At 47.4% G+C, this 22749-nt stretch overlaps 1 protein-coding gene across 4 annotated transcripts; it reads left to right on the top strand.

The window, feature by feature from the left end:
- Positions 1–6: 6 nt before the first annotated feature.
- ambra1b (autophagy/beclin-1 regulator 1b) lies at positions 7–21896 on the top strand. Of its 4 annotated transcripts, none has more exons than XM_061036207.1 (19): positions 7–314; positions 6443–6648; positions 7309–7367; positions 7443–7626; positions 7771–7943; positions 8120–8186; positions 8947–10448; positions 10550–10636; positions 10734–10919; positions 11057–11137; positions 11342–11442; positions 12278–12388; positions 12487–12675; positions 12781–12935; positions 13655–13794; positions 14255–14359; positions 16097–16284; positions 16706–16837; positions 19416–21896. In XM_061036207.1, the coding sequence occupies exons 2-19, from the start codon at positions 6517–6519 to the stop codon at positions 19919–19921; spliced, it is 4098 nt and encodes a 1365-aa protein (XP_060892190.1). In that variant the 5' UTR covers positions 7–314; positions 6443–6516; the 3' UTR covers positions 19922–21896. The 4 variants fall into 4 exon arrangements, with proteins under 4 accessions (XP_060892190.1, XP_060892189.1, XP_060892191.1 ...); XM_061036206.1 differs by having other exon boundaries at positions 19413–21896; XM_061036208.1 differs by having other exon boundaries at positions 16706–16874; positions 19413–19551.
- Positions 21897–22749: the final 853 nt, after the last annotated feature.

Genomic DNA, 22749 nt, shown 5'->3' with positions numbered 1-22749 from the left:
CTGGCAACACAAGCTGCTAGCTAGTTACGCAGTAGCATTATCGCGTCGGGCAGCTAGTGAAACATTGGACCAATGCCTTAGAAAACACCTTTTTCTTCACCTCCCTCCGATAACATGAATGTTGTCCTTTGATTCTAACGGACTCTGTTCGATATAAATAAACGCTAAACACCGACGTTAGCGGCAGACTGCCCTTTTTTAATTTTCAGCGGCAGCGTTTTCCGCGTCTGGCCGAACGAGCTAACCAGCTAACCGAAGATAGCCTGTTAGCATGTTAGCATCGCCTGTGATGGAGAGCGATTCGATAATGGAAGGTAGGCCAGCTCACTTTTATTGATTTATTTCATATCTGTTTTGCTCAAACCAAACTTTTGTGATATATGTATGATTGTGATGTCACTAAAACCTTAAATAACGCGATGTGTCATGTTTTCACATCGGTGCCTTCTTTAGCATATCCGGAATGAGCTAACGCTAATGTAGCTCTTTGGCTAGCCTGCTGAGGGACGGTTTTTAAAAGGCTCCTTTACATCAACTAAAGTCCTCTATTTAATTCGGCTCTTCACAGATACATGGAGATTAACGTAAAGCAGGGTGTTATATTAATCTAAGTCATATAATAATACCCTAATAGCTCACATAATAAGCTAACAAAGCTGATGTTAGTGTCTCAGTGGTCTGCTTGTTTGAATAGAATAAAACGCATTTATTGTGATTATACAAGTGTACAGCTTAGTTATAAATGCTTCCCCTTAAAGTGCACAAACATACAGACATCCACAGCTACAGACAACGTGCATTCAAGGCAGAGAAAAGAGACAATGTAGGCTATATATATATATATATATATATATATATATATATATATACATAGTAGTGTTTGTGTGTGTGTACTACACAGGCAGAGGAGTGAACACTGCACAGGTAATTAAATATATACTCCTGAAATACTGCTCTAAAACCTCATTAAATTACCTGGGCTTTTATTTAAGTCAGTCTACGAAATGACCCTGTCTGTATTTGGGACAGGGGTCAATATGAGACAGACCTTTAATGATTTTCAAACCCAACTGGTGCTCAGCAAAGAGGGGGAAAGACTTTAAAACACACCACAGACGATATTTAAATGTGTAACCAAAAATATGAGGATTTAGGTAAACATAATAAATTGCAAATCACTGATCTGATCTCACATTTATTTTGGATTTTTGAAATAATTAGCACACTAGAGCGTTTGGGGGTTCAGTGCCTTGCTCAAGGGCACCTCAGCAGTGCCCGGGAAGTGCCCATGCAGCTCTCCAGCTGGGGGGAGAGCATCCTTGTGTTTATATTTTGATCCACAAACTGATCATGCACCAGAGTCCAATACAGAGCTGCTTTCATTCATCAAAACATGCAGCAACACCAGGCGAGTAAAAGGGACTGGGCCGTACATTGGGATGGGCTTTTATTTTGAAGTTTTACAGGAAGTAGAATTAAACTGAATACGCCCACTTACGGTGGCTGTGGACGTGCAAACTAAAATTATAAAAGCAAAACACTTTGACACGGGACAAAACTACGGCTCCTGACCCCCTGGAGGGGGGGGGGGGGGGGGGTCACGGAAACTTGGAGTAAAGAGGGAACTGGAACAAAAATCAACTTCTTCCAGTTTTATTTACATTTTGATGTGTCCTTTAAGATGTTATTGATCATGAGTGGTTCTCACTGTTGCTGCCGTGACGCTATGCTATATTTCAGCACCAGGTGCTGTGCTGTGTCTGCTGCGCGGCGCTGTTGGCGTGCACACTGTTTCTTGGCGTGAATGTTTGTGTCCCTGAGAGAGTCATCTTGTGGGCCCGATAATATTTGCGAGGTGAGAGCTCTAAATGGTTGTTTCCTTGCTGGAGCAGAATTTACAAACATCCTCCTAAATCAACCGGTTCTCCTTTTTCATTAGGCTGAAAGGGGCGGAGTCACATTCAGTTAAGGTACCAGTGACTGTGTCCGTCTGAACATGAGGCAGGATGAGGTGACTTCACGAGCGGTTGTGGTGGTTGCCTCAGTTCCACACAGTTGGCTTGTTTTAACCCCCGTAATTCATTTAGCGGTTACAGCGACCGCCTTGGGGAGCGGCTGATCAGACGGTGATCGGCTGCTGTGCTTCAGTGTACGCTGCGCGACCGACGGCGAGCCATTGGGCTGAAGTTTTGCCCAGACTTCTGAAGGAGTTGTACGACTCTGAAATCGTTTAAATTGGTCTGCAATCGCTTCGTCTACGTCTGGCATTTTGCAGGACCAGTGAGGGGTTAAGACTCCTGTTTGGTGGGAAGTCTCAGTGAGGAGAAGGCAGCGTTACCTGTGCCGTGTCGACGGCTCTACATATAGGAAGACATTTTCAGAAACTTGTCGTCAAGCGATGATATTTCAGAATGTGTTTTCACAAAACTTAGCTCAGTGGCATCACATCGTTGTATGCTCATATTGATTCCACGATGGCGTGATATTGAGTCTGAGAGGTCACGTGTTTCAGCGGAGGAGGAGCTCCACATACACATACAGTCAGACATTCACACACACACAGCGCTCCCCTGATCCCGTCTCTCCTCTGAACACGGTACAGAGGGGAGGGGGGGGGCTCACCATTACGCCTCCATGACATTCAGATTGAAGGTGAAACATCACAGGGGCGTAAATATTCGTGGCTTGAAACGGCGGTCTGAACAGGACTCACAGGCACACGCAACGTGGTGACGTATAGAACGGTTCAATATTTTATTCAGAAGTGTTGTCACTTTACTGGCACATCATACCGATCACTTTCGGTTTTGGATGATCAACAGACAACAAGATGTTTGAAGAGGTCAAAGGTGACTCTGAGTCAGATGTTCCCGCCGTGTTCTGCAACCAAATCATCAGATTTATAAAACCTCGACGTTTCAGTCTCAAAGTAAACTCTCGTTGAGTGAAAGTGTTTTTTTCTCTCCTCCCTCTTTAACTCGTCCTGCTGAAAGTCTGTTGAACCGGGCTCTCCCCCTCGGCCTCGCTGTCCTCCACATTCAAACTGTTCCAAAATATTCCAAACATTCACGGTGGGAGCGGAGCGGCGAGGGCTGTACTGCTGGTCACTGGAGCAGCTGGGATCAAGGACGGAGCTGATGAGAGCTGCTGAGAGATCGGTCCTCGTTACACTGATGAGCTCAGACTGCGCTTTCGCAGCAGGTCAAAGAATGCAGATCGCTGCGACCTGCAGAGACACACACGTAGACTATTAGAGTCAAGAACGATGGCTTCTCAATTATAGCAAAAATCATAACCACGATTACTCTGATTGATATTAAAGGAACGTTATTTTTTTTTTTTTTTTGTTAAAAGTATATCAGATGATTTCAATTATAGAAATAAAAACAGGAAATGAATTTAAAGTCAAGTCGTTCATACAATAAAACAGTGAAATCAGCAGAGCGAGCGTTGCAGGTCTGAGTAAAACATAAAATGGCCGACAGGATTTACTTTGTTAAATGTTGCACACCGACCAACAAGGGTCAGGGTGTTAGGGCGAGGTCATGTGAGGTGGCGAGTTCCTCTGGCAGGCACGGTAATCTTTAAAGAAATCCTGCAGTATGTGATGTTTCATTGTTGTCATCTCTTGTAGGGTGAGCATGTTTGAGATTATGGAGATGAATATCTGTTCAGATTCTCCTGATGTGTGTGACGCTGATTTTGAAACTCCTGCAGCCTCACATTCAGGCTCTGTGGTGTCACCTTTTACTGGATTTGCTTTTCAAATTCTAAAGAACAACACTTGATCATTTTAAAAACGCCTTCATTAGCGCGATCACAGATCAGAAATGACTTTCTACAGCTCTCGATTGAAACCCTAAGGCTGCAGCTGATGACTTTAGATCATTTATTGGTTGATTGATGAATATTTCTGATTAAAAACACAGGCTGACTTGTAGACTAGATCAGCCTCTTGCAGATGTTATCAAAGCCCTCAACGGTCGTCCCTAAACTTCAGTACAAGAGGAGCATTGTTTACATCTCTGCAGCTGGAAGCATCAAATAATCTGTGCTCCAGTAATAATCCTTCATGAACTATTTGGTGATAAAAGAATCAGCAGATGAATTTTCCCATCAGTCAGCCTATAGATTAATGGATTATGTGGCAGTGTAACAGAGAGCTGCTCTCCCTGTGCGTGGGTTCAGATCTGATCTTTGCCGCTTTGCATGCTGGGATATCTGGCAGCAGCCTGACGGAGGAAATGATCCAAAACTGTGAGCAAAAAAAAAAAAAATCTGTAAACAACACAAACCTGCCTGGGCGGACTCGGCCATTAGCAGCAGACGGTACATTAAACACAGTTTGGTGTGTTAGTAGAGATAAATCAGAGCTTTGTAAACAGAATTAAAACGGAATCTGACTTTAAGCTGTGCGAGGAACGCCACTAAAGCCGTTTACACTCATGAAAATATTGAGATAATGTCAGGAGGACTGCTCCTGAAATCCTCCTGACCTGTTCACACATGTACCTCACAGCGGGAGACTATCCCTGTCAGGCAGGAGGGGGGGCGGGAGGGGGGGGTCTCCTGAGGTAAGATATGATGTTAAAAAAATGACGGGGAAGTAGCGTAGACGCAGCGGAGACCTCTATACGACTACAGGGTTTTTCCTGGCTCAGAATGGGCCTTTGGGGGGTGACTACGCGCTGTAGTAAACGTTCGACCCGTGTATAACAGTATAGTCTACGAGTCTGTATTTCCTTATTTGACAGTAATCTGTGCATTTCCTGTTATTTCTGACCATTTTATAAATAATATTATCATTATGCTTAAGTTACTGAAACCCCAATTAAATCTGGTAAATAATTTATTTTATTGCAACAGTGAAACAGAGGAGGAGAGGGATTTTGAGGGAGAGGGGTGTAAAGAGATTGAGAGAGGGGAGGTCACATCCTCAGTGCATTTCTTCCTCTTCCTATGATGGATGCTCTTTTGCTTTAAATTGTGTTTTCGTTTTACATACACATTTGTTTAAGTACATTTATTTGAGTTAAGGTATTTTGTCAAATAATCACAGATTTAAGTCACAGATGATTTGGATCATTTGATCAAATCAGGAAATTAAGAAATAATAAAAATATATTTGCTGGCTATAACGCAGCGCTGTTTGACAGTCTGTGTGAAGTTCACAGACTACAGCTGGCTGACGTTACGATCGTTAAGTTATTGATTCTTGATAAAAGCAGACACGGTGGCAGTGAACGGAGAAAAGTTGAACATTCGTTCCCGTTACATACGGATCGCGGATCAACCGCGTTCCGTTGCACTACAAGTAAACAGGTGCGCACGGTGGTTGGCGTTCCGGTGTGTGTGTGCATTTGCAGCCATGTATGTTGGTGTGTCTCGTCTCAGCGTGCCCCCGCGATGACCCGTATTCAGATAGCAGAGGAGCAGGGAAAAGTAGCCGCAGCCACGTCACACGGTTATTATAACTTAGTATAGTTTTAACATGACTGTTGGGATAAATATTTACCATAAAGTGGATTGGTCTTTGAAATTAACTCGCCAAACGGAAACTCAACCCGCATTTAGCGCCTGTGGGTGTCAGCGGAGCGTCCGGAACCAGTCAAGAGAAACAAACAGTCAATCAGCTTGCTATCCAGCGCGAGCCGCATGCGTAAACGGATGAGAGGGGAGATGACTGCTAGAAGTCAAAGACGTCGTATATAAGTTTATGTTCTGCTTGTTCAACAGTTGTTTGATGTATTGGTGTTTTTAACAGACATTCAGAGAGGATTTGATTTGCAATTTGAATCGTCTTTTTTACTTGATTTTCCTTTGGCACTGGGTAAAACCTCTTTGGGGAGTGCCAAAGAATTCTCTATGCAGGAAAACCCCTGGACTATAATGAGAATACGTGTCTTTCTATCAATGCTACATGTAGTTAAACAGAATCTCAATGTGAACTAAAGAGTGGAGAAGAACATACTGGAGAACAGGAAACATAATGCAGCAGGTTCATTAGAGCACGGCGATGGTAGAGGTGGCGTGCAGACAGTCTACGGTCGTGCAGCAATCACAGGGAATAAACGTCACCACCCCCTCCCACTCGCTCCAGGTGAATTCTCCTGATTATATCCTGCTGCGTTCTCACAGCATTATATCTTTCTTAGATCCGTGGTTGATCTGTAGAGATAGATCCTTCAGTTATCAAACACTTGTGGAAAAGATTTATACTGAAGACAAGATGGTCACTCAACTAGAAAGTAACTGGGCATGTACGTGCATCACAGCTCGACACTCTGGAGAGTGGTGGTGATTGTTGTTATGCATACAGCGCCCTCTGCTGGTGAAACTGTTAGATGTATTAAATGCATCGCACTCTGTCTCCGTGTTTCTCTTCATAACGCAACACGAGCTCATGACTCTTACATGTTCTCACCCCCTCTGTCCCCCTCAGCTTAGACTCTGCATGGCGACGGACGGGCCTCAGCGGGAGTGAGCAGCCAATCAGAGCAGTCCATTGGTAGCAACATGGCGTCCCGTCAGAGGAACTCTGTGCGGATCCTGTCGAGCCGGGAGCGCGGCTCACAGACGTTCGGCTCTCAGAGGCTCCTGCAGCTGCTGGTGGAGGAGAAAGTCCGCTGGATGAAGTGGCAGAGTCAGGTTGGTACCTCCCTGCTGAGACACGAGGACTTGTTGCACATTTCCTCAACTCCTTTCCTCGTGTGTTAGTCGCTCCCACCTGAGACGAGAGTGGAGATGGCGAGGAGGAGACACAAAGGAAGAGGAGTAGAGGAAACAGGCTTAAATAAACCAGGAATGAGAGAGAGAGTTGTCAGGAAAAAGTGAACTACAAAAAAAAAATGTAAACATATTTATAGATTAGAGGGAGAGGTGACAAGCTATCTGAGAGAAATGTTGCGTAGAGCCCGAGGTGTATGAACGGTTTTGATGTAGCGATGTTTCCAGGAGACTTATTTCCTAGTCAGATACGGAAACGGAAATGTAATGCTGCAGGGCTGCCAGAGGAGGGCTGCTCTCCAGCTCTGGGAGAAGAGAGTCTATGTAAGAGGTTTCAGAGGCTTACGTAGAGGCTTGAAGCCGTCTGGTGAAATTCCTGGTTTCATATCGGGGAACTATGGCGTGATTTACAGAAGAAGCCATTTAGTGCCGTCTGCAGACTTATCCTGGGATTATTCCAACATACGATTACCTCATGATCTGAAACTTTGCCCATGTTTAGTTTGGACATCCAGGGTCTATTAGAGTTTGAAAAGTGAATCCTCCTGACGTTGTCTGAATGTTTGTTTGTGCCTCTGACAGAAAGTGGAGCTGCCGGACAGCCCTCGCTCAACCTTCCTGCTGGCGTTCAGCCCCGACAGGTGAGACTATCCCTCCACACTGATCAGCTCTGATGAAGTGAAGTAGATCTCTAACCACTTCTCTTCCTCTCACAGGACCCTCATGGCTTCCACACACGTCAACCACAACATTTACATAACGGAGGTGAAGACTGGAAAGTGCCTACATTCCCTCGTGGGCCACCGTAGAACCCCCTGGTGTGTAACCTTTCACCCCACCATCCCCGGCCTGGTGGCCTCCGGGTGCCTTGACGGTGAAGTCCGAATCTGGGACCTACATGTGAGTATCGACCATGACGTCGGCCTTAAATGGTGTCAACGAGTTTGAAATTAAAATCAGAGGATCCTGGGAGCACCCCGCTTCATCCAATCAAGAAATGACCTAATCTGCAGTGATAAAAAGTGTTTGTGTTTGTGTCTGCAGGGCGGCAGTGAGAGTTGGTTCACGGAGAGTAATGTAGCCATCGCCTCGCTGGCCTTCCACCCGACCGCTCAGCTGCTCCTCATCGCCACCAACAACGAGCTGCACTTCTGGGACTGGAGCCGACCGGAGCCCTTCGCCGTGGTTAAGACCGGCAGCGACACTGAAAGAGTCCGGTGAGTTAAACCTGGGACGCCGGGGACATCGGCACAACACTGGCGCTTCAGTTGCCCTCCATAGGGATCCAGTATTTTCAGCAATTGACCCTTTTTTGGCTCTCTGATTGGTCCACTGACCCACCAATCAAGAGCCTCTTAACAGAATCTGATGTTTGTCTCTGCTATTCTTTCAGGTTGGTGAGGTTTGATCCTCTCGGTCACAACCTGCTGACGGCGATCGTGAATCCCTCCAATCAGCAGGTGAGTTTGAGTGCAGAGCTCTGACTGAACTAGATTCATGTAGGAGGAAATTCTAGTGCCAGACGGCTTCAAAGTTACACTGTGGGATTATTCACATCAGTCATCAGTCAAAGCATCTATGACCTGAAGCACCGATCTGCAAAGACATTAGTGGGGTTTGTTGCCCTGAGCCCAGGCTCACAGGCTAGGCTGCCAGGCCGGGTACCGCTTTGCCCGCATTGTACAGGAATCAAATTTCAAAAACACAAACTATATATGCATATATATATATGGACCCATTATCGTACCCTCCTCAGTAAAACTGCACCCACGACAGCTATCCAGCTCAGTAATGTCCGTCTTGAACTCACTGGGTGCTACCGCGGACTGGCAGCCTAGCCTGTGAGCCTGGGCTCAGGGCAACAAACCCCACTAATGTGTTTGCAGACCGTTAGACACACATGGATCTTGCACGGCAGGAGTGTTGCAAAAGTCACGTGTAAAATGACAGCCAATGGAGAGGCCTGCCTCAGTTGTAAGCGAAAATAAGTGTATTTTCAGGATTTACAGCTGAAAAAGTTCACTACCATTAATAAATAAGTAAATATTTCTAAATTGGTCTACATATTTGCAGATTAGTTTACACATTTGTGGATCTTTTTACGCATTTGTGGATCTGTGTGTGCATATTCAAATAGTTTTGCCACAATAATAGCGCCATACAATAACCTATTAAAAGATGTGAGAACTCGATGATTCACTGTGTTGATCTGCGTTTCAGAACGAGGAGGACTCCGAGGTCCCCATGGACAGCGTGGAGATGCCGCACTTCCGTCAGCGCTCCTTCCTGCCCTCACAGCCGGTCCGCCGCACGCCCATCCTCCACAACTTCCTGCACATCCTGTCGTCTCGCTCCCCGGGGGCTCAGACAGGAGGGGAGCAGCCACGTCCCCTCGGTGATAGCGGAGGCAGTGTGGGGGAATCTCCCAGCATGCCTCTGACTCAGTACCCCGGCTCTGATCGCGGGCCTCCCTTCCCCGGCTGCACCCAGCACCTTGGCATGGTGTGTCTTTGCAGCCGCTGTTCCGTCAATCGTAACCCCTCCCTCTCTGTGAACACCGCCCCTCCTGAAGTTCCGCCTCCCCCCTCAGCCTCCACCTTCTCCTCAGCCCGCACAGAGCCCAGACAGCCGTCAGAGCGCCCCTCCGCCTTCACATCAGTCTACTACAGCGCAGGCTCTTCTATCAGCACCACGGCCCCTAGTATGGAGCAGCACACCGCCCCCAGACCCGGACCAGACTGGACCCGCAACCTGCTCAGTATGAGGGAGGGAGGGGTGGGTCCAGGTATGCTGCCTCCAAGAACCTCCTCCTCCTCCATTAGCCTCCTGTCTGTGCTTCGCCAGCAGGACGGCTCCTCTCAGTCCCCCGTCTACACCTCCGCCTCTGAGGGGCGGGGCTTCCCTCAGCCGGGAGAGTCTGGGGGGCGAGATGGAGCTGGAACGAGCAGCGGGCACCACCCGTTCTGGGATGGCTCACGTGGTAACACGGCGTCTTTCCGCAACGTTCTGCAGTGCAACCTGAGCCGCTACTTCATGGAGTTCGACCGCATGCAGGACCTGGAGCCGCCTTTAGGTGGCACCATGGGGGAGAGTGGTCAGGAGCAGAGCCAAGAGCTGCTGAACAATAACATGGACCCTGACAGACCTGGACCTTCATCCTCCTCCTCCTCAAACCCCACCATCATCCACTACCAGCCCCCCCTTCCTCCACCCCCCTCCTCCCACAGCCTGGAGAACAACGTCCCTCCCCCCGCCTCCCGGGGTCACCTGAACCGTTGCCGGGCCTGCCACAACCTGCTCACCTTCAACCATGACTCTCAGCGCTGGGAACGCACCAACCAGGCCTCCTCCACCTCCGCCTCTGGCCTGGAGCCCTCCTCTTCCTCCTCCTCCTTCCCCCCGTCTGCACCTCCGTGGCAACCAGAGGAGAGCAGGAGAACACTAGAAGCCCCTCCCACTGAGAGGAGGGGGCCTCCGGAGCCCAGCGAGCAGCCGCTGCCGCCGCCGCCCCCTGGAGGCGGAGGAGCAGGACCAGTGGCCTTCCCAATCGCTCCGACCCCCAGCCAGTCCGGGGAGCAGACAGTGGGTCTGGTGTACAACCAGGACACGGCGCAGTGGGAGCGGGTGTACCGACAGGCCGCCGCGGGGAGGACGGCCGAGCCACCGGAGGCCTTAAGCCAAGAAATGCCTGTTGACCCCCCCGACGAGGACTCGCTCAGGAGGTGAGCTCTACCACCATTTTTAAACCCACAGAGGAGCTAAAAGTTTAACCTTGTAGTTTTTTAACCTTCATCATGGCGTGTGTTTCGTTCCTCTCAAACAGGCGACTGTTGGAGTCGTCTCTATTATCGCTGTCTCGCTACGACATGTCAGGATCCAGAGACCATCCCATCTACCCTGACCCAGCCAGGTAGGTTGTTAGAACAGAACAGAATCCCTTTACAAGACCACATTAGACAACTACAAGCTACCTGGTTAGAAGCTTTACCGGTCCCGTGTGTGTCCAGACTGTCTCCAGCTGCTTACTACGCTCAGAGGATGATCCAGTACCTGTCGAGGAGGGACAGCATCCGCCAGCGCTCTCTCCGCTACCAGCAGAACCGTCTGCGGGCCATGTCATCTTCATCGGACAGCCCCACCAGCAACCCGTCCAACTCCATGGACAACAGCGACGTGGACTTTGAGGAGCTGGAGTGAGTTCCATCTCCTCTGCAGATAAAAACACATGACAGTTTCTTTATTGCTGTTTGTACTGATGACGTAAGACCTGCTCTGTCTGTGGTTTTGTTCTTTAATGGGACTTATCATTTTGTGTTTGGTTTTTTTTCAGTGATAACGGAGACAGAGCGAGACACAGGACTCCTCGTAACGCTAGGATGTCTGCGCCCTCTCTGGGCCGCTTTGTCCCACGGTGAGTTCAGCTCAAAGACCCTCTTCTCTGCTTCCTCTTCGCTGAACAGAGTGCAGAACCTGCTCTCTTCTTTAAACCACGAGTAGCAACAAAACGTTTACTGTACAGCCCTGGATGAACGATTGTTTTTGTGATATGTGCAGAATCTAAACACAAAAACCCATTTAGTGTTTTAAGCATCTCTTCTGTGGTGTTCTCCTGCAGGCGGTTCCTTCTCCCCGAGTACCTCCCCTACGCTGGAATCTTCCACGAGAGAGGGCAGCCCGGCCTGGCCACACACTCCTCAGTCAACAGAGTGCTCGCTGGTAAACACACAAACCCTTTTCACACATACGGAAATCTCCTGAAAAACTCCCTTTGGCTACCCGGAGGGTCTTTAGGCTATATGTGAACACAAGCAGCCGCATTTTTCGAGTAGACTTTACCCAGAGTTTCTCCGGCCAGACCCCTAGTATTTTATCCGCAGAAAATCTGAGTGATCTGATGTCTGAACGCAGCAGCATATACTCCAGAGGATTCACCGCGAGCCAATATTAAGAGAATGACGTTATACAATGACTGCTGCACGGTACATAAAGTGTCTGCACGCGACCACTACGATCTCCGTGCTCTAATGAACCTGCTGCATTATGTTTTCTGTTCGTCAGTATGTTGTTCTCCACTCTTTTGTGGATGTTGTCATTCCATTGGATTACACATAGCATTGATATAAAGGCAAATATTCTCATTATAACGTCGTGTAGTGCACTCTGTTGCTTCAGCCGTTACTTCCGCATTGTTTATTTATGTCATGTCTTACCTGAGGAACCCCCCGACCCCAACAGGGAAAGTCCCCCGCTGTGAGGAGCATATGTGAACAGCTAGGTCGGGAGAATCTCCGGAGCGTTCCTCCTGTAATCAGCTAGATATTATCCGGAGTGCATATGTGAAAACGGCTATACACACAGAAACACACACACACTCTAGGTTTCAGATGTTTGTTGTGGTTTGGCACCAGACTCTGAAAGGCTCGATGAAATGTTGAGTTCTGGTAGGAAAGTGAAGACACTCGGTGACTCCCGTGCTTTATTACACAGTGCGTCTAATCTGTATTTAACACACCAGTTTCAGACACAGACTGCGTTACCTTGTCTCCCTCAGGTGCATCAATCGGGGACGGTCAGTCTGCGGTGGCCAGTAACATCGCTAACACCACATACCGCCTGCAGTGGTGGGACTTCACCAAATTCGACCTGCCTGAGATCAGCAACGGTACGCCTCCTATATTCTCTTTGCATTCCATAATGAAGTTATCACTTCTGGTCTGAAACACTTACAGATGTTTCTGTGTGTCTCTGTCTCCTCCTCAGCTTCAGTCAACGTTCTGGTGCCAAACTGTAAAATCTACAACGACGCGAGCTGTGACATCTCTGCAGACGGTCAGCTGCTGGCAGTCTTCATTCCCAGCAGCCAGCGGGGTTTTCCAGACGAGGGCATCCTGGCCATCTACTCTCTGGCTCCACACAACCTGGGAGAGATGCTCTACACTAAGAGATTCGGTACAGACTTCCCTCTGCAGCTCCGCCTGCTTCAGTAAAGACTGTAAACCTGAGAGTCAGACACAGAACGTCCCATTATTACTAACGTTTATTTTCCCTCCACAGGACCAAATGCCATCTCGGTCAGTTTGTCTCCCATGGGCTGCTACGTCATGGTCGGCCTGGCCTCTCGCAGGATCCTGCTGCATCCCACCACCGACCACATGGTGGCGCAAGTCTTCCGCCTGCAGCAACCTCACGGAGGAGAGACGTCCATCAGGGTGAGACTTCTTCCATACTGTCACCACAGCATGCTAGCACACACAGGAAGGACGAGCACAGGGGTTTCACGACATGATTTGATTTGATGATTTGACGCGAGTGATTCTGACACCCTGAAGAAGAACTCTTACCTGATTTTCAACTTAAACTCAACTCTTTGTCCCTGAGGTGAAAATATAAAACACACACAGAGACATGTGCACACACCTTAAAATACATGTTTATTTAAATGTGTCAAAAGGAAACCCAGAGTTTGTGTCACTGCCCCTCAAAGCCTCCGGTGAATATAGGGTTAACTCGTCACGGTGAAGAACTGTCAGAGAAAACGACAGTTTGCAGCATCGACCCAACAAACTGATGGAAATCATCCCACAGGAACAAATACTTTAAACCTTTGTTCCCTCTGCAATGCATGCAAGAGTACATCGATCTCCTACCACATTATCTTGCTGTGATTTCAGTCGGACAAACGTGTTTACATTGATTTTAAAAGTCCTGTTTTAGGCGCACCCGCACAAGGCGATCTATACTGTGCCAATGCTTCTGAAAGTCCGGTTCCTTTGACTAGTGTGTGTGCTCAAGCTCCGTACTTTCCGGCTTCAACACGGTATGGAGCAAACGAGCCTCTTGTGAATGCCCCCGAACACGCGTGAGGATCCATCCTCACGCTCCTTCTAAACATGAATGATCTTAATGACATCATCATGTTGTCTTTCAGATGGTGTTCAACGTGGTCTACCCAATGGCTCCAGACCAGCGGCGCCACGTCAGCATCAACTCGGCTCGCTGGCTTCCTGACCCGGGGATGGGTCTGGCTTATGGGACCAACAAAGGAGACCTGGTCATCTGCCGGCCTGTGTGAGTGTCCGACACACGTTGATTAATAATGATAAATTCATTTAGCAAATCGTGTTTTTATTGTTGTTTGAAGATGCAGATAGTTTCTATTTGAACAACAACCTGAGCCTGTGAGTGACAAAACCAGCGACTTTTAGAGGATCAACATTTACCCCCACAGCTTCACGCTCTGCTGCGCTCGATACAGAATCATTACAAATGTTGTTCATATGGTTTGTTGGATTTCCCTCTGATGTCGAGAGCTTCCTTTCCTCCTGCTCGATGAGCGTGTAGCTGATGAGATTATCTTAATGGCCGATGTGAACAGGAAGACTCTTAATTGGAGGAGCTCAATTAGTGCTTTTAATGAGGTCGTGGTCTGTGTGATTCCACGAAGAAATCCCTCCTCTGCTTTCAAGACTTCCTGAATGGAAGTGAATTAACTGTGTGTGTGTGTGTGTGTGTGTGTGTGTGTGTGTAGGTTCTATCGCAGCGATGGTGAGAGCCCTGCAGAGTCGAGCAGTGAACCTTTATTCTCTGTCAACAACAGTGGGACGAGTCGGACCCGAGGTTCAGACAGACCGGGGTGAGAACCTGCAGAATGTTCTCTGCTCTGTGACACTCACACCAAACATCTGACTTTGACATTTTTACGTTTACGTGTTTATTGCTCCTTCATTAGATTAACTTCAGACACAACACAGCGCTCCTATCGAACTCAGAAAACGGCCTCAAAGTTAAAGAGGACATATTATCCCACTTCTCCACCTTTTCAAACAGTCCCCTGTGGTCTAAATGAAACATCTGTGTAACATGTAACATGAATCAAGCACCAGAGGAGGTTTGTGACCCTGTATAAACCAGCTCTCTCAGAACGCTCCGTTTTGGTGTGTGTGTCTCTTTAAATCCAATGAGCCCCCCGAGTTTTCCTGATACACGTCACTCCTTTACTAGCAAGAATAAAAATGGCCGACCTACTCAAAAGTTTTGCTCTAGGCTGGGGTGGAGTCCATGGGTGGAGATACCAGGGGAGGGGAGGGGATTTTTTTTTACCAGAATCCCACTGTGACATCACAAGGAGAGCACATTTGAAACAGAGCATTTTTCTCTGTTGTAAGACTCATGCAGACCACAAACAAAGGACTGGATGGGTTTATTTCACATCTTGTGGGTCAGTAGACACTTAGGTTACCCAAATATATGTTCAGAAACACTGTACAAGTGGATTTTTCATAATATGTCCCCTTTAATGATAGTCAGACGCTTTCTCCTCCAAAATAAAATACAGAAATACAGATGTACATGTGTGGTGGTGACTGTGTCTGCAGAGACTCTGTCCTCTGACTGAATTTTACTGTTCTGAAAACATCTAATAACTCAAAATGTACTTAAACATTAGTTTGTACATTATAAAGAGACTTAGAGTATTTAAAGATATTTTGTCTTATTGTGAAGTCAATTCTCAATGTATGAAAGCTGCAGAGCTGTAAGGGTTAACGATGCAGAACTCTCTTTGCTGTCACTCAGCAGTTTATTAGTGTCTGAACTCTTGATGCTCATTAAACGTCCATCAGGAGGAACCGCACCCCTTCAAAGTGAAGCATAAACACCAAACATGGCGTCCTAGAGTGGCGTCAGTTAAAGCTTTAAATTGAATCATTTAAAGGTGGAGTCAGTTTGTGAACATATCATTCAAACTGGGCCCCTCCCCCAGAAGCTCCGCCCCCTGCAGGACGTAATGTGTATGTTTACTGCTTGTAGCTACACTGCAAACTAACGCACGCTAGCACAAGCTAACCACCGGTGTTTGTCAGCTGCCTGTCCAACAGGAAGCAGACCAACTCCACGTCCACGAGTAAAAGACAACACAAGGTTCACCCTCGTTTTAGAACGAGCTTTATCCACTTGGTGTTTCTCCTCACTGTGATTATATTTTCTCTTCTTTGCTGCTACGTCCACGTCCGTCATATTCACCAGTTTGAATAGCGTCCAATCACTGAATTGTATCCACTCCTAAACTCACCTGCTGCGCTGTCATTGGCTGGAGGAAACACACCAGCTCCGCCCAGAAATGTCCCGGGTCAACCAGAACAAAGCAGAACAGTAAAATCCAGTCAGAGGACAGAGTCTCTGCAGACACAGTCACCACCTCACATGTATGGAGGCCCAGAAGGGACGATGGAGCAGCTTCACTTTAAGTCTGTGTTTTATTTTGAAGGAAACAGGAAACTGACTCTACCTTTAAAGAAGAAATACACATTTTCCATATTCTGCATATTTTACTGTTCTCCACTAACGTTGTCGGTCTGCGGCGTTATTTTAGGCCGAATCGCTCCGGTTGGAGGCTGGACAGAGACATGGGTTTGATGAACGCCATTGGTCTTCAGCCCAGACACCCCACTCCTTCAGTGACATCACAAGGAACCCAGACGCCAATCATCCAGCTGCAGAACGCCGAGACCCAAACGGAGAGGGACCTATCAGAGCCCAGCGTCTCACAGCCGCCACCCAGTACGGAAGCACTTTCATATTTATATTTACAACCAGAGTTTAGATTTCCTGACTTCTTGAATGCATCAGAAATAATCAGCCCGACCTCCATCCAACAAACAAACGAACATTTTAGTGAGTGAGAGTGAAGCCTCTGTGTGAACTGAGAAACATAATGCAGCAGGTTCATTAGAGCACGGAGACCGTAAAGGTGGCGTTCAGACAGTCTATGGTCGTGCAGCGATCACAGGGAATAAACGTCACCACCCCCTCCCACTCACTCCAGGTGAATTCTCCTGATTATATCCTGCTGCATTCTCACATCAGCTCACTCAGACTTTCTGCAGAATAAATACGAGGAGGCTGGAGGAGAGAGGGGGCGATAATGAACATGTGTAAACGGTTTTATTGATCTCTCTCTGTTTCCTCGTCTCTTCCTCAGACGTCCCTCCTGAAACTCCGTCCACCAGTGGAGCGGTGTCGGGGCAGGTGGAGGCGTCTCAGAGCGCTGGAGCTGCAGACGGAGCAGCGGGTGAAGCTTCAGCAGAGTCCAACGCGTCCACAGGGAGTACTGGTACTGCTGCACAGTGTGCCACACAGACACTCTGATGGTTTAACACCTTTTTACCTCCACGCATTCTCTACTCATGTTTGTGTGCATGAACATTAAACTGTGGGACGAACGTGTTTTTAAAGTGTCTGTCTGTGTGAAGCTGCAGGTGAACACTTGTGTCTGTTCATTGTCTTTAAACGCGTTAGAGAGCACGAGCTGGGCCCACATCTGGGTGTACCGTTACGTCCGACCTACAGCTGAAAGTCACAACCGCCTTAACGTCACATCCTGTGCACCAGCTGGACTTGAACCCGGTTTGATTTCCCCCTGGGTCTATGGTTGACGGCTGTTGGAGTCCAACTCGTATCCGAGGTGGCGCAAAAACGTTTCACAAAACTTAAAAGTAAAAAACGACGAAAGCGTGTCTTGTCAGGAAGATCAAAGTATAGGGAGAGAGAGGGGGGGGAGAGAGAGAGAAAGACAGGGTGGAGAGAGAGAGAGACCTGTGATTGAAAGACGAACCTGCAGCAAGTTTACTCAGTGAGCCAATCAAAAGGTGGCATGTGTCAGACAGAAACACGGCGCTGTCCCCGACCTGCAGGTGCTAATTGTCTCTGAGTGTGGCTGTGTCCTACGTACCCGTGTAAATACGGAGGCAGGCGCCATCATTAATGTGAGTGCGCTCACTGCACACGCCACGATGCACTCTCCTTCATTGTGGATGACAAGCCGCTCCATGCTGGGAAACAAAGCTAACGAGGCTGCCGTCTCCACTTTCTCCACTAAGAACCTTCTTCCTCTCAGGGAGAACCCTTAAAACTGGTGCGACTTCTATTCCAGATTTTACGGTAACCACTCAAAGACCCAAGGTCGTATCTTTAAAAACACGAGATGTCAAAAAATATCAAAATCTCTGGCGAACCTTAAACTCCTGTATGATCATATTTCCTCTCGTGCTTTAAGTTGTCGTATAAGTTTATGTGTTTAAACAGACTCTGTCATTTAAAGGTCGTGTCATGTTTTTATTTATTACTGAAACATGTCAAAGTAACACGCACCTGAATGCCATTAAACACGTTGAAATGAGTCATCAAAGAACTGACGAGGTCCCATCTTCTCTCTGGATTTTGCAGATCTTTGTGTTCAATCTCACAGTTCAGAACATTTGTTGAACATAGAAGAGAAATAAAGTCTTTCCTTCATAGTGAGGTGGAGTCGCTGCGTTCCTGTTTTTTTTTTTTTTTTAAATGAGCAACAAAAGATGCCAAAAGTTCATCTTTTCTGAAGTCATCTGGAGATAGTTTCTGAACATTCATTCAGCTCCTGGTTAAAAGAAACACTTACAGACTTAAAGAACAGGGCTCTGGAACATTGTTCTTCCTGTTTACAGCTTCTAAGCATTATGGGAAATGTAGTTCTCGACTTACAAACTAGTTGATGGAGAAAAGATTCATGACAGTCACTTATATCCTGTCAGTTTGTCGAGTTGTAGCTCGTAGCTACTTTACTGTGTCTGAGGGGATGTTTTACTTCGGGTCTTTTTCAAACCAGCCACTACACCCTCTCCCTACCCACTACCCCTCCGTTTGCGCGTCCTCGCGGAGGGTTTGCCATATTAAGTCCGTCCCAAACCAATTAGCGGGGAGTGGTAGTGGGTTATAAAACCCTCCACCAGCGAGTGTGCACCGATGCCGACTTTCGGATCACGTGCGACGCCTATTGTGTCTGGTCGTCATGGATGAAGCAACCTGTGAGTTCAAACACTGCTCCAACTAAGATAGACATTTAATATCCTCATACTGACGTTAACAACTTCAAATGTGTATTGAGGATCAAATATATGTTTATTTATTGTTAAGTGTTTCATATTTACATTTTATTAAATCATGTTGCAGACAACTTTTCGCTCTTAATATTTATTTCTTATTTTTCTACTTTTGATGTCTATGTGAAATCTCAATTCAACAATAAAAAATACACTTTTGGCTGCTCTGATGTTCAACAATATTATCCTTGTCTTTGCATTAATTTTGGACACCCTGTTCTATGAAATTACAATAAATTAACTGAAATTACAATAAACAATGTAGGCTCTAATAGTTTTGTCTACATACTACAATAGTCTACACTAACATAACTAAAGAAGAAGAATAATCTAGGCTACATAAATATTTTTACAGAATGCATTAGCTACAAAAAAAAAGCTGTTCCCGCAAGATACCGCTGAGTAACCATGGTAACACACAGTTCCTGTTTCCACCTGAGAGAGGGAAGTTTTTCCCAAAGCCTGCCGCTGTATTTCTACCCTACACCTTGATGAAGGAGACTTCATTCAGCTGAGAGTGTGACTTCTAACGGAGTGCACTTCGTCACGGAAGGGGAGGGTGTAGGTGTTGGTTTGAAAAAGGGCCTTCCTTTGTTGTACATTCCCCAATGAATTATGGGAAGTTTATAGAGCTTAGAGCATTATAGACTAAAGAGAGTAGTTTTAGCGGAGTGTGTCCCTGTCAGTGTGTCGGATCATTAACTGTGAATCTGGACTTGTTGGACTTTTTGGACCAGGATCTGACTCGTGTCATTTCTCTTGTTGTTCCAGCAGAGTCTCCGGAGTTTGGCACGGGTGAGGACGCTCTGGCTCGGATCCGTCGGCTGATGGCAGAGGGCGGGATGACGGCGGTGGTGCAGCGTGAGCAGAGCACCACGATGGCGTCGATGGGCGGCTTCGGGAACAACATCATCGTCAGCCACCGCATCCACCGCGGCTCTCAGACCGGCATTGGTGCCTCCAGGCCGACAACTGACCCCTCCCTGAGCTCCCCCTCCACTTCCACCTCAGGTCCTCTCCTTGTCCCCCCTCCCCAGCCCCGTCCCCTCTCTGAGCAGCTGTGGGGCCCCCCACCGCCCGGCCTCTCTCTGGACATGGACGACGTGTTTGATAGTGGGCGAACAGATGATGACTCCTTGCCCGGTCCTTCCTCTTCCTCCCTGCTGATGTCTTCCCCCTCTTCCTCCTCCTCCTCTTCACGCAGCCCCCTTCCCAGCGTCAGCGGGGGAGGCGGGGTCAGCCCCCCTGACAGTTACCGGGGCGACCCATACAGCAGGTAGTTCTCCTGTCGTCAGGAGAGGCAGAAGGGCGCTCCTTGAAGCCTTATCTCACAAAGATATAGGTGCTGCTTTGACTCTGCACAGGGTCTCCCGCCTGGAAAATAAGGGACACAAGAGCCCCGCCTCCCCCCTCCTCCCCTCTTGGAGCATCAGCGGCATGGTGTGTACTTCCTCTGCACTTAAAGAAACCTGGACTGAAGCTGAACCGCCATCATTCCTCGCCTACTTGAACGGAGGCCGGTCGGCGCCGCGCTCTCTCTGGGAAAAAAAAAAAGATGGTAGACAAAGTGCCATGTCTGAGGAGGGGTGTGTGTGTGTGTGTGTGTGCGTGTGTGTGTGTGTGTGTGTGCGTGCATGCGTATGTGTGCACGCTCTATCTCACACACACTTTACTCCAGCGTGCTGCGTTCGGTGCCATGTGATGTTGAACTTTGATGTGATTGAAGTGTGTAAAAGTCAGCACTACTTTTATTTTGAAGCCTGTTTTTGTACCCTGTGTAATTATCATGTTTGAACCCTGAGACTGGACCCGGACTCGGATCAAGACCTACAGATCATGGAGGAAGTTACTGCCCCCCCCCCCCTCCTCATGTGGTGTAAGAATCATGGCTGAACAGACTCCACAGACTGAACGTCCTGCATGTCTTTAACGCTGCAGATCTTCAAACAGCGACGCTGATTATTTTTCTTTTGAAAGGCTGGAGAGGAGAAGAACAGTTTCCTGTTTAGGGGGGCATGGGGGGTTGGACGGTGGAGTGGGGGGGGGGGGACACATCATGCCCTACTTCAAACACCCCATCCCCTCCCCCACCCCCTTTAAAACCGACCAGTTGCACTATGGAGAGTTTGGTGCTAGGACAGAGTGTGTGTGCGTGTGTGTATGTGTGTGCGTGCCTGTGTGTGTGTGTGTGTGTGCGTCTGTGTGTTCGATCACTGAAACAAACATTCGAAGGTGGTGAGCGTCACACGATCATGTTTGTGAGGCATTTCCTGCTTTTCATCCGTGTGAGGTGACATTTCGAGCTACGAAAAAACAAATATTCTGCAGATATATTTTTTTTCTTTTTTAATTAATCGTTGAAAATATTCGTTATGATTTCACAAACAACCTTTGAAAGTACAGACAGCTGATAGATATGGACACGTCCTCCTCCCGTTGGGCAGAGATGAAGCGTTCTTTGTCGGGCACTGACAAGACGGGAGCAGTTTCCTAACTTAGTGATAAAAAGGGCAAAGTTCCCGCCCCTCCTCTAATCTGATATTCCGGTGCTGACAGCAACGCAGGCGCCTCATTGGTCAACAGAGCTGTCAATCATATCTCAGAAAGAAGAGCGTTGACCGCAGCTATCACAACCAAACCACGCGTTTATATTGAAATGTTTTACTGCTTGTACCTACACTGCAAGCTAACGGCTGGTGTTTGCAGGAAGAATCTCCAGAATATTACCAGAGTTACATCATCATGGCGTCCTCGTCGACGGAGTGTTTTTATCCGGCCTCTTAAATCAGCTGTTTTCTCACAGGACGTTGGTGCAGAGCGCTCACACGGTTGCCTTTGTATGAAATGAGAAGTAGTGATCTGAGCAGGTGTGTGTGTGCGTGCGTGCATGCGTATGTACGTGCGTGCGTGTGTGTTCGTGTGTGTGTGTGTGTGTGTGTGTGTGTGTGTACACCACAGGAACTGACACCTGGAAAATCCTGTAAGGTCCAGAACTTCTCGTTCTCTTTCTTTCTCGCTCCTTCTCTCGCTCCCTCTCCCTGTTTCTTTGTCTCTCTCTCTCGCTCTCCCTCTCTCTCTCTCCTCTGCCGTGTTTATAAAAACATCCAAACGTCATATTCTTGATTTTTTTCGTTGGTCCGTTTGTTGTGAGAGACGAAGCAAAGTGTCACCGATGTGGATTTCCTGTTTGACTTTAATGTGTTAAAATGTAAATATGATTAAAATAACAGCAGAGCTCCGTCTGCAGGAAACAAAGGGCTTTACCCAACGATGGTTCTCCTTTCTCATTCATCTGATGGTTTAACGATTTAATCGACTCTTTAAACATCTTCATCGTCTCTCAGAGAGCAGCCGTCCAAACATCACCCTCAAACCTTAAGACTCAGAGGAGAAGAGAAGCAAACAGGAAGTGACTGAAATCATTAACAGGTTATTCAAAGAGTTCATTTCTTTCAGTCGAGTGTTTCACTTTTTGCTGAATCTGTTGGACAAAATAACTTTAAAGGTCACATATCCTCCTCCTCTTCAACCAGTGTAAATAAGTCTCAGAACTCCTCAAAACGTGTGTGAAGTTTCTTGTTCTAAATCCACTCTGATCCTGTATTTGATCATGCCTATAAACCCCTCTATTTCAGCCCTGCTCAGAACAGGCTGTTTCTGTGTCTGTACCTTTAAATGTAGATGAGCTGTGTCTGACTCAGAGGGCAGAACAAACACCTAGCTGTGGGCGTGTCACCCACCTGGGGGAGGAGTTACTGCCCTTTGTGATGTCATGAAGGGAAAATCTCCAAACCACCTCTTTGAGCACACATTTTCTGAAAAGTGGAGCAGGCAAAAGAAGGAGAGGATGGACTTTTCTCATCATTGGGGGGTTTGTAGACAGAGTAGAGACACATATTAGAGTTAGAGAAACGTGGAGTGGATTTTAAGAATATGTGACCTTTAAAGGAGCAATCAAAGATAAAACATTGACTCCATAGTTTCTTGGTTTGGAGACTTTAAGCAGACGGGATCCATACTTTTGATCTTCAAGTTATTTTTGTCTTTATTAAATTGGACAGCTGAAGAGATACAGGAAGTGAGGAGAGAGAGGAGGAGACCTGCAGCA

The sequence above is a fragment of the Labrus mixtus genome, chromosome 4 (assembly GCF_963584025.1).
Source record: "Labrus mixtus chromosome 4, fLabMix1.1, whole genome shotgun sequence".
In the NCBI taxonomy this organism is placed as follows: Eukaryota; Metazoa; Chordata; class Actinopteri; order Labriformes; family Labridae; genus Labrus; species Labrus mixtus.
This window is presented reverse-complemented; position numbering and strand designations above follow the sequence as displayed.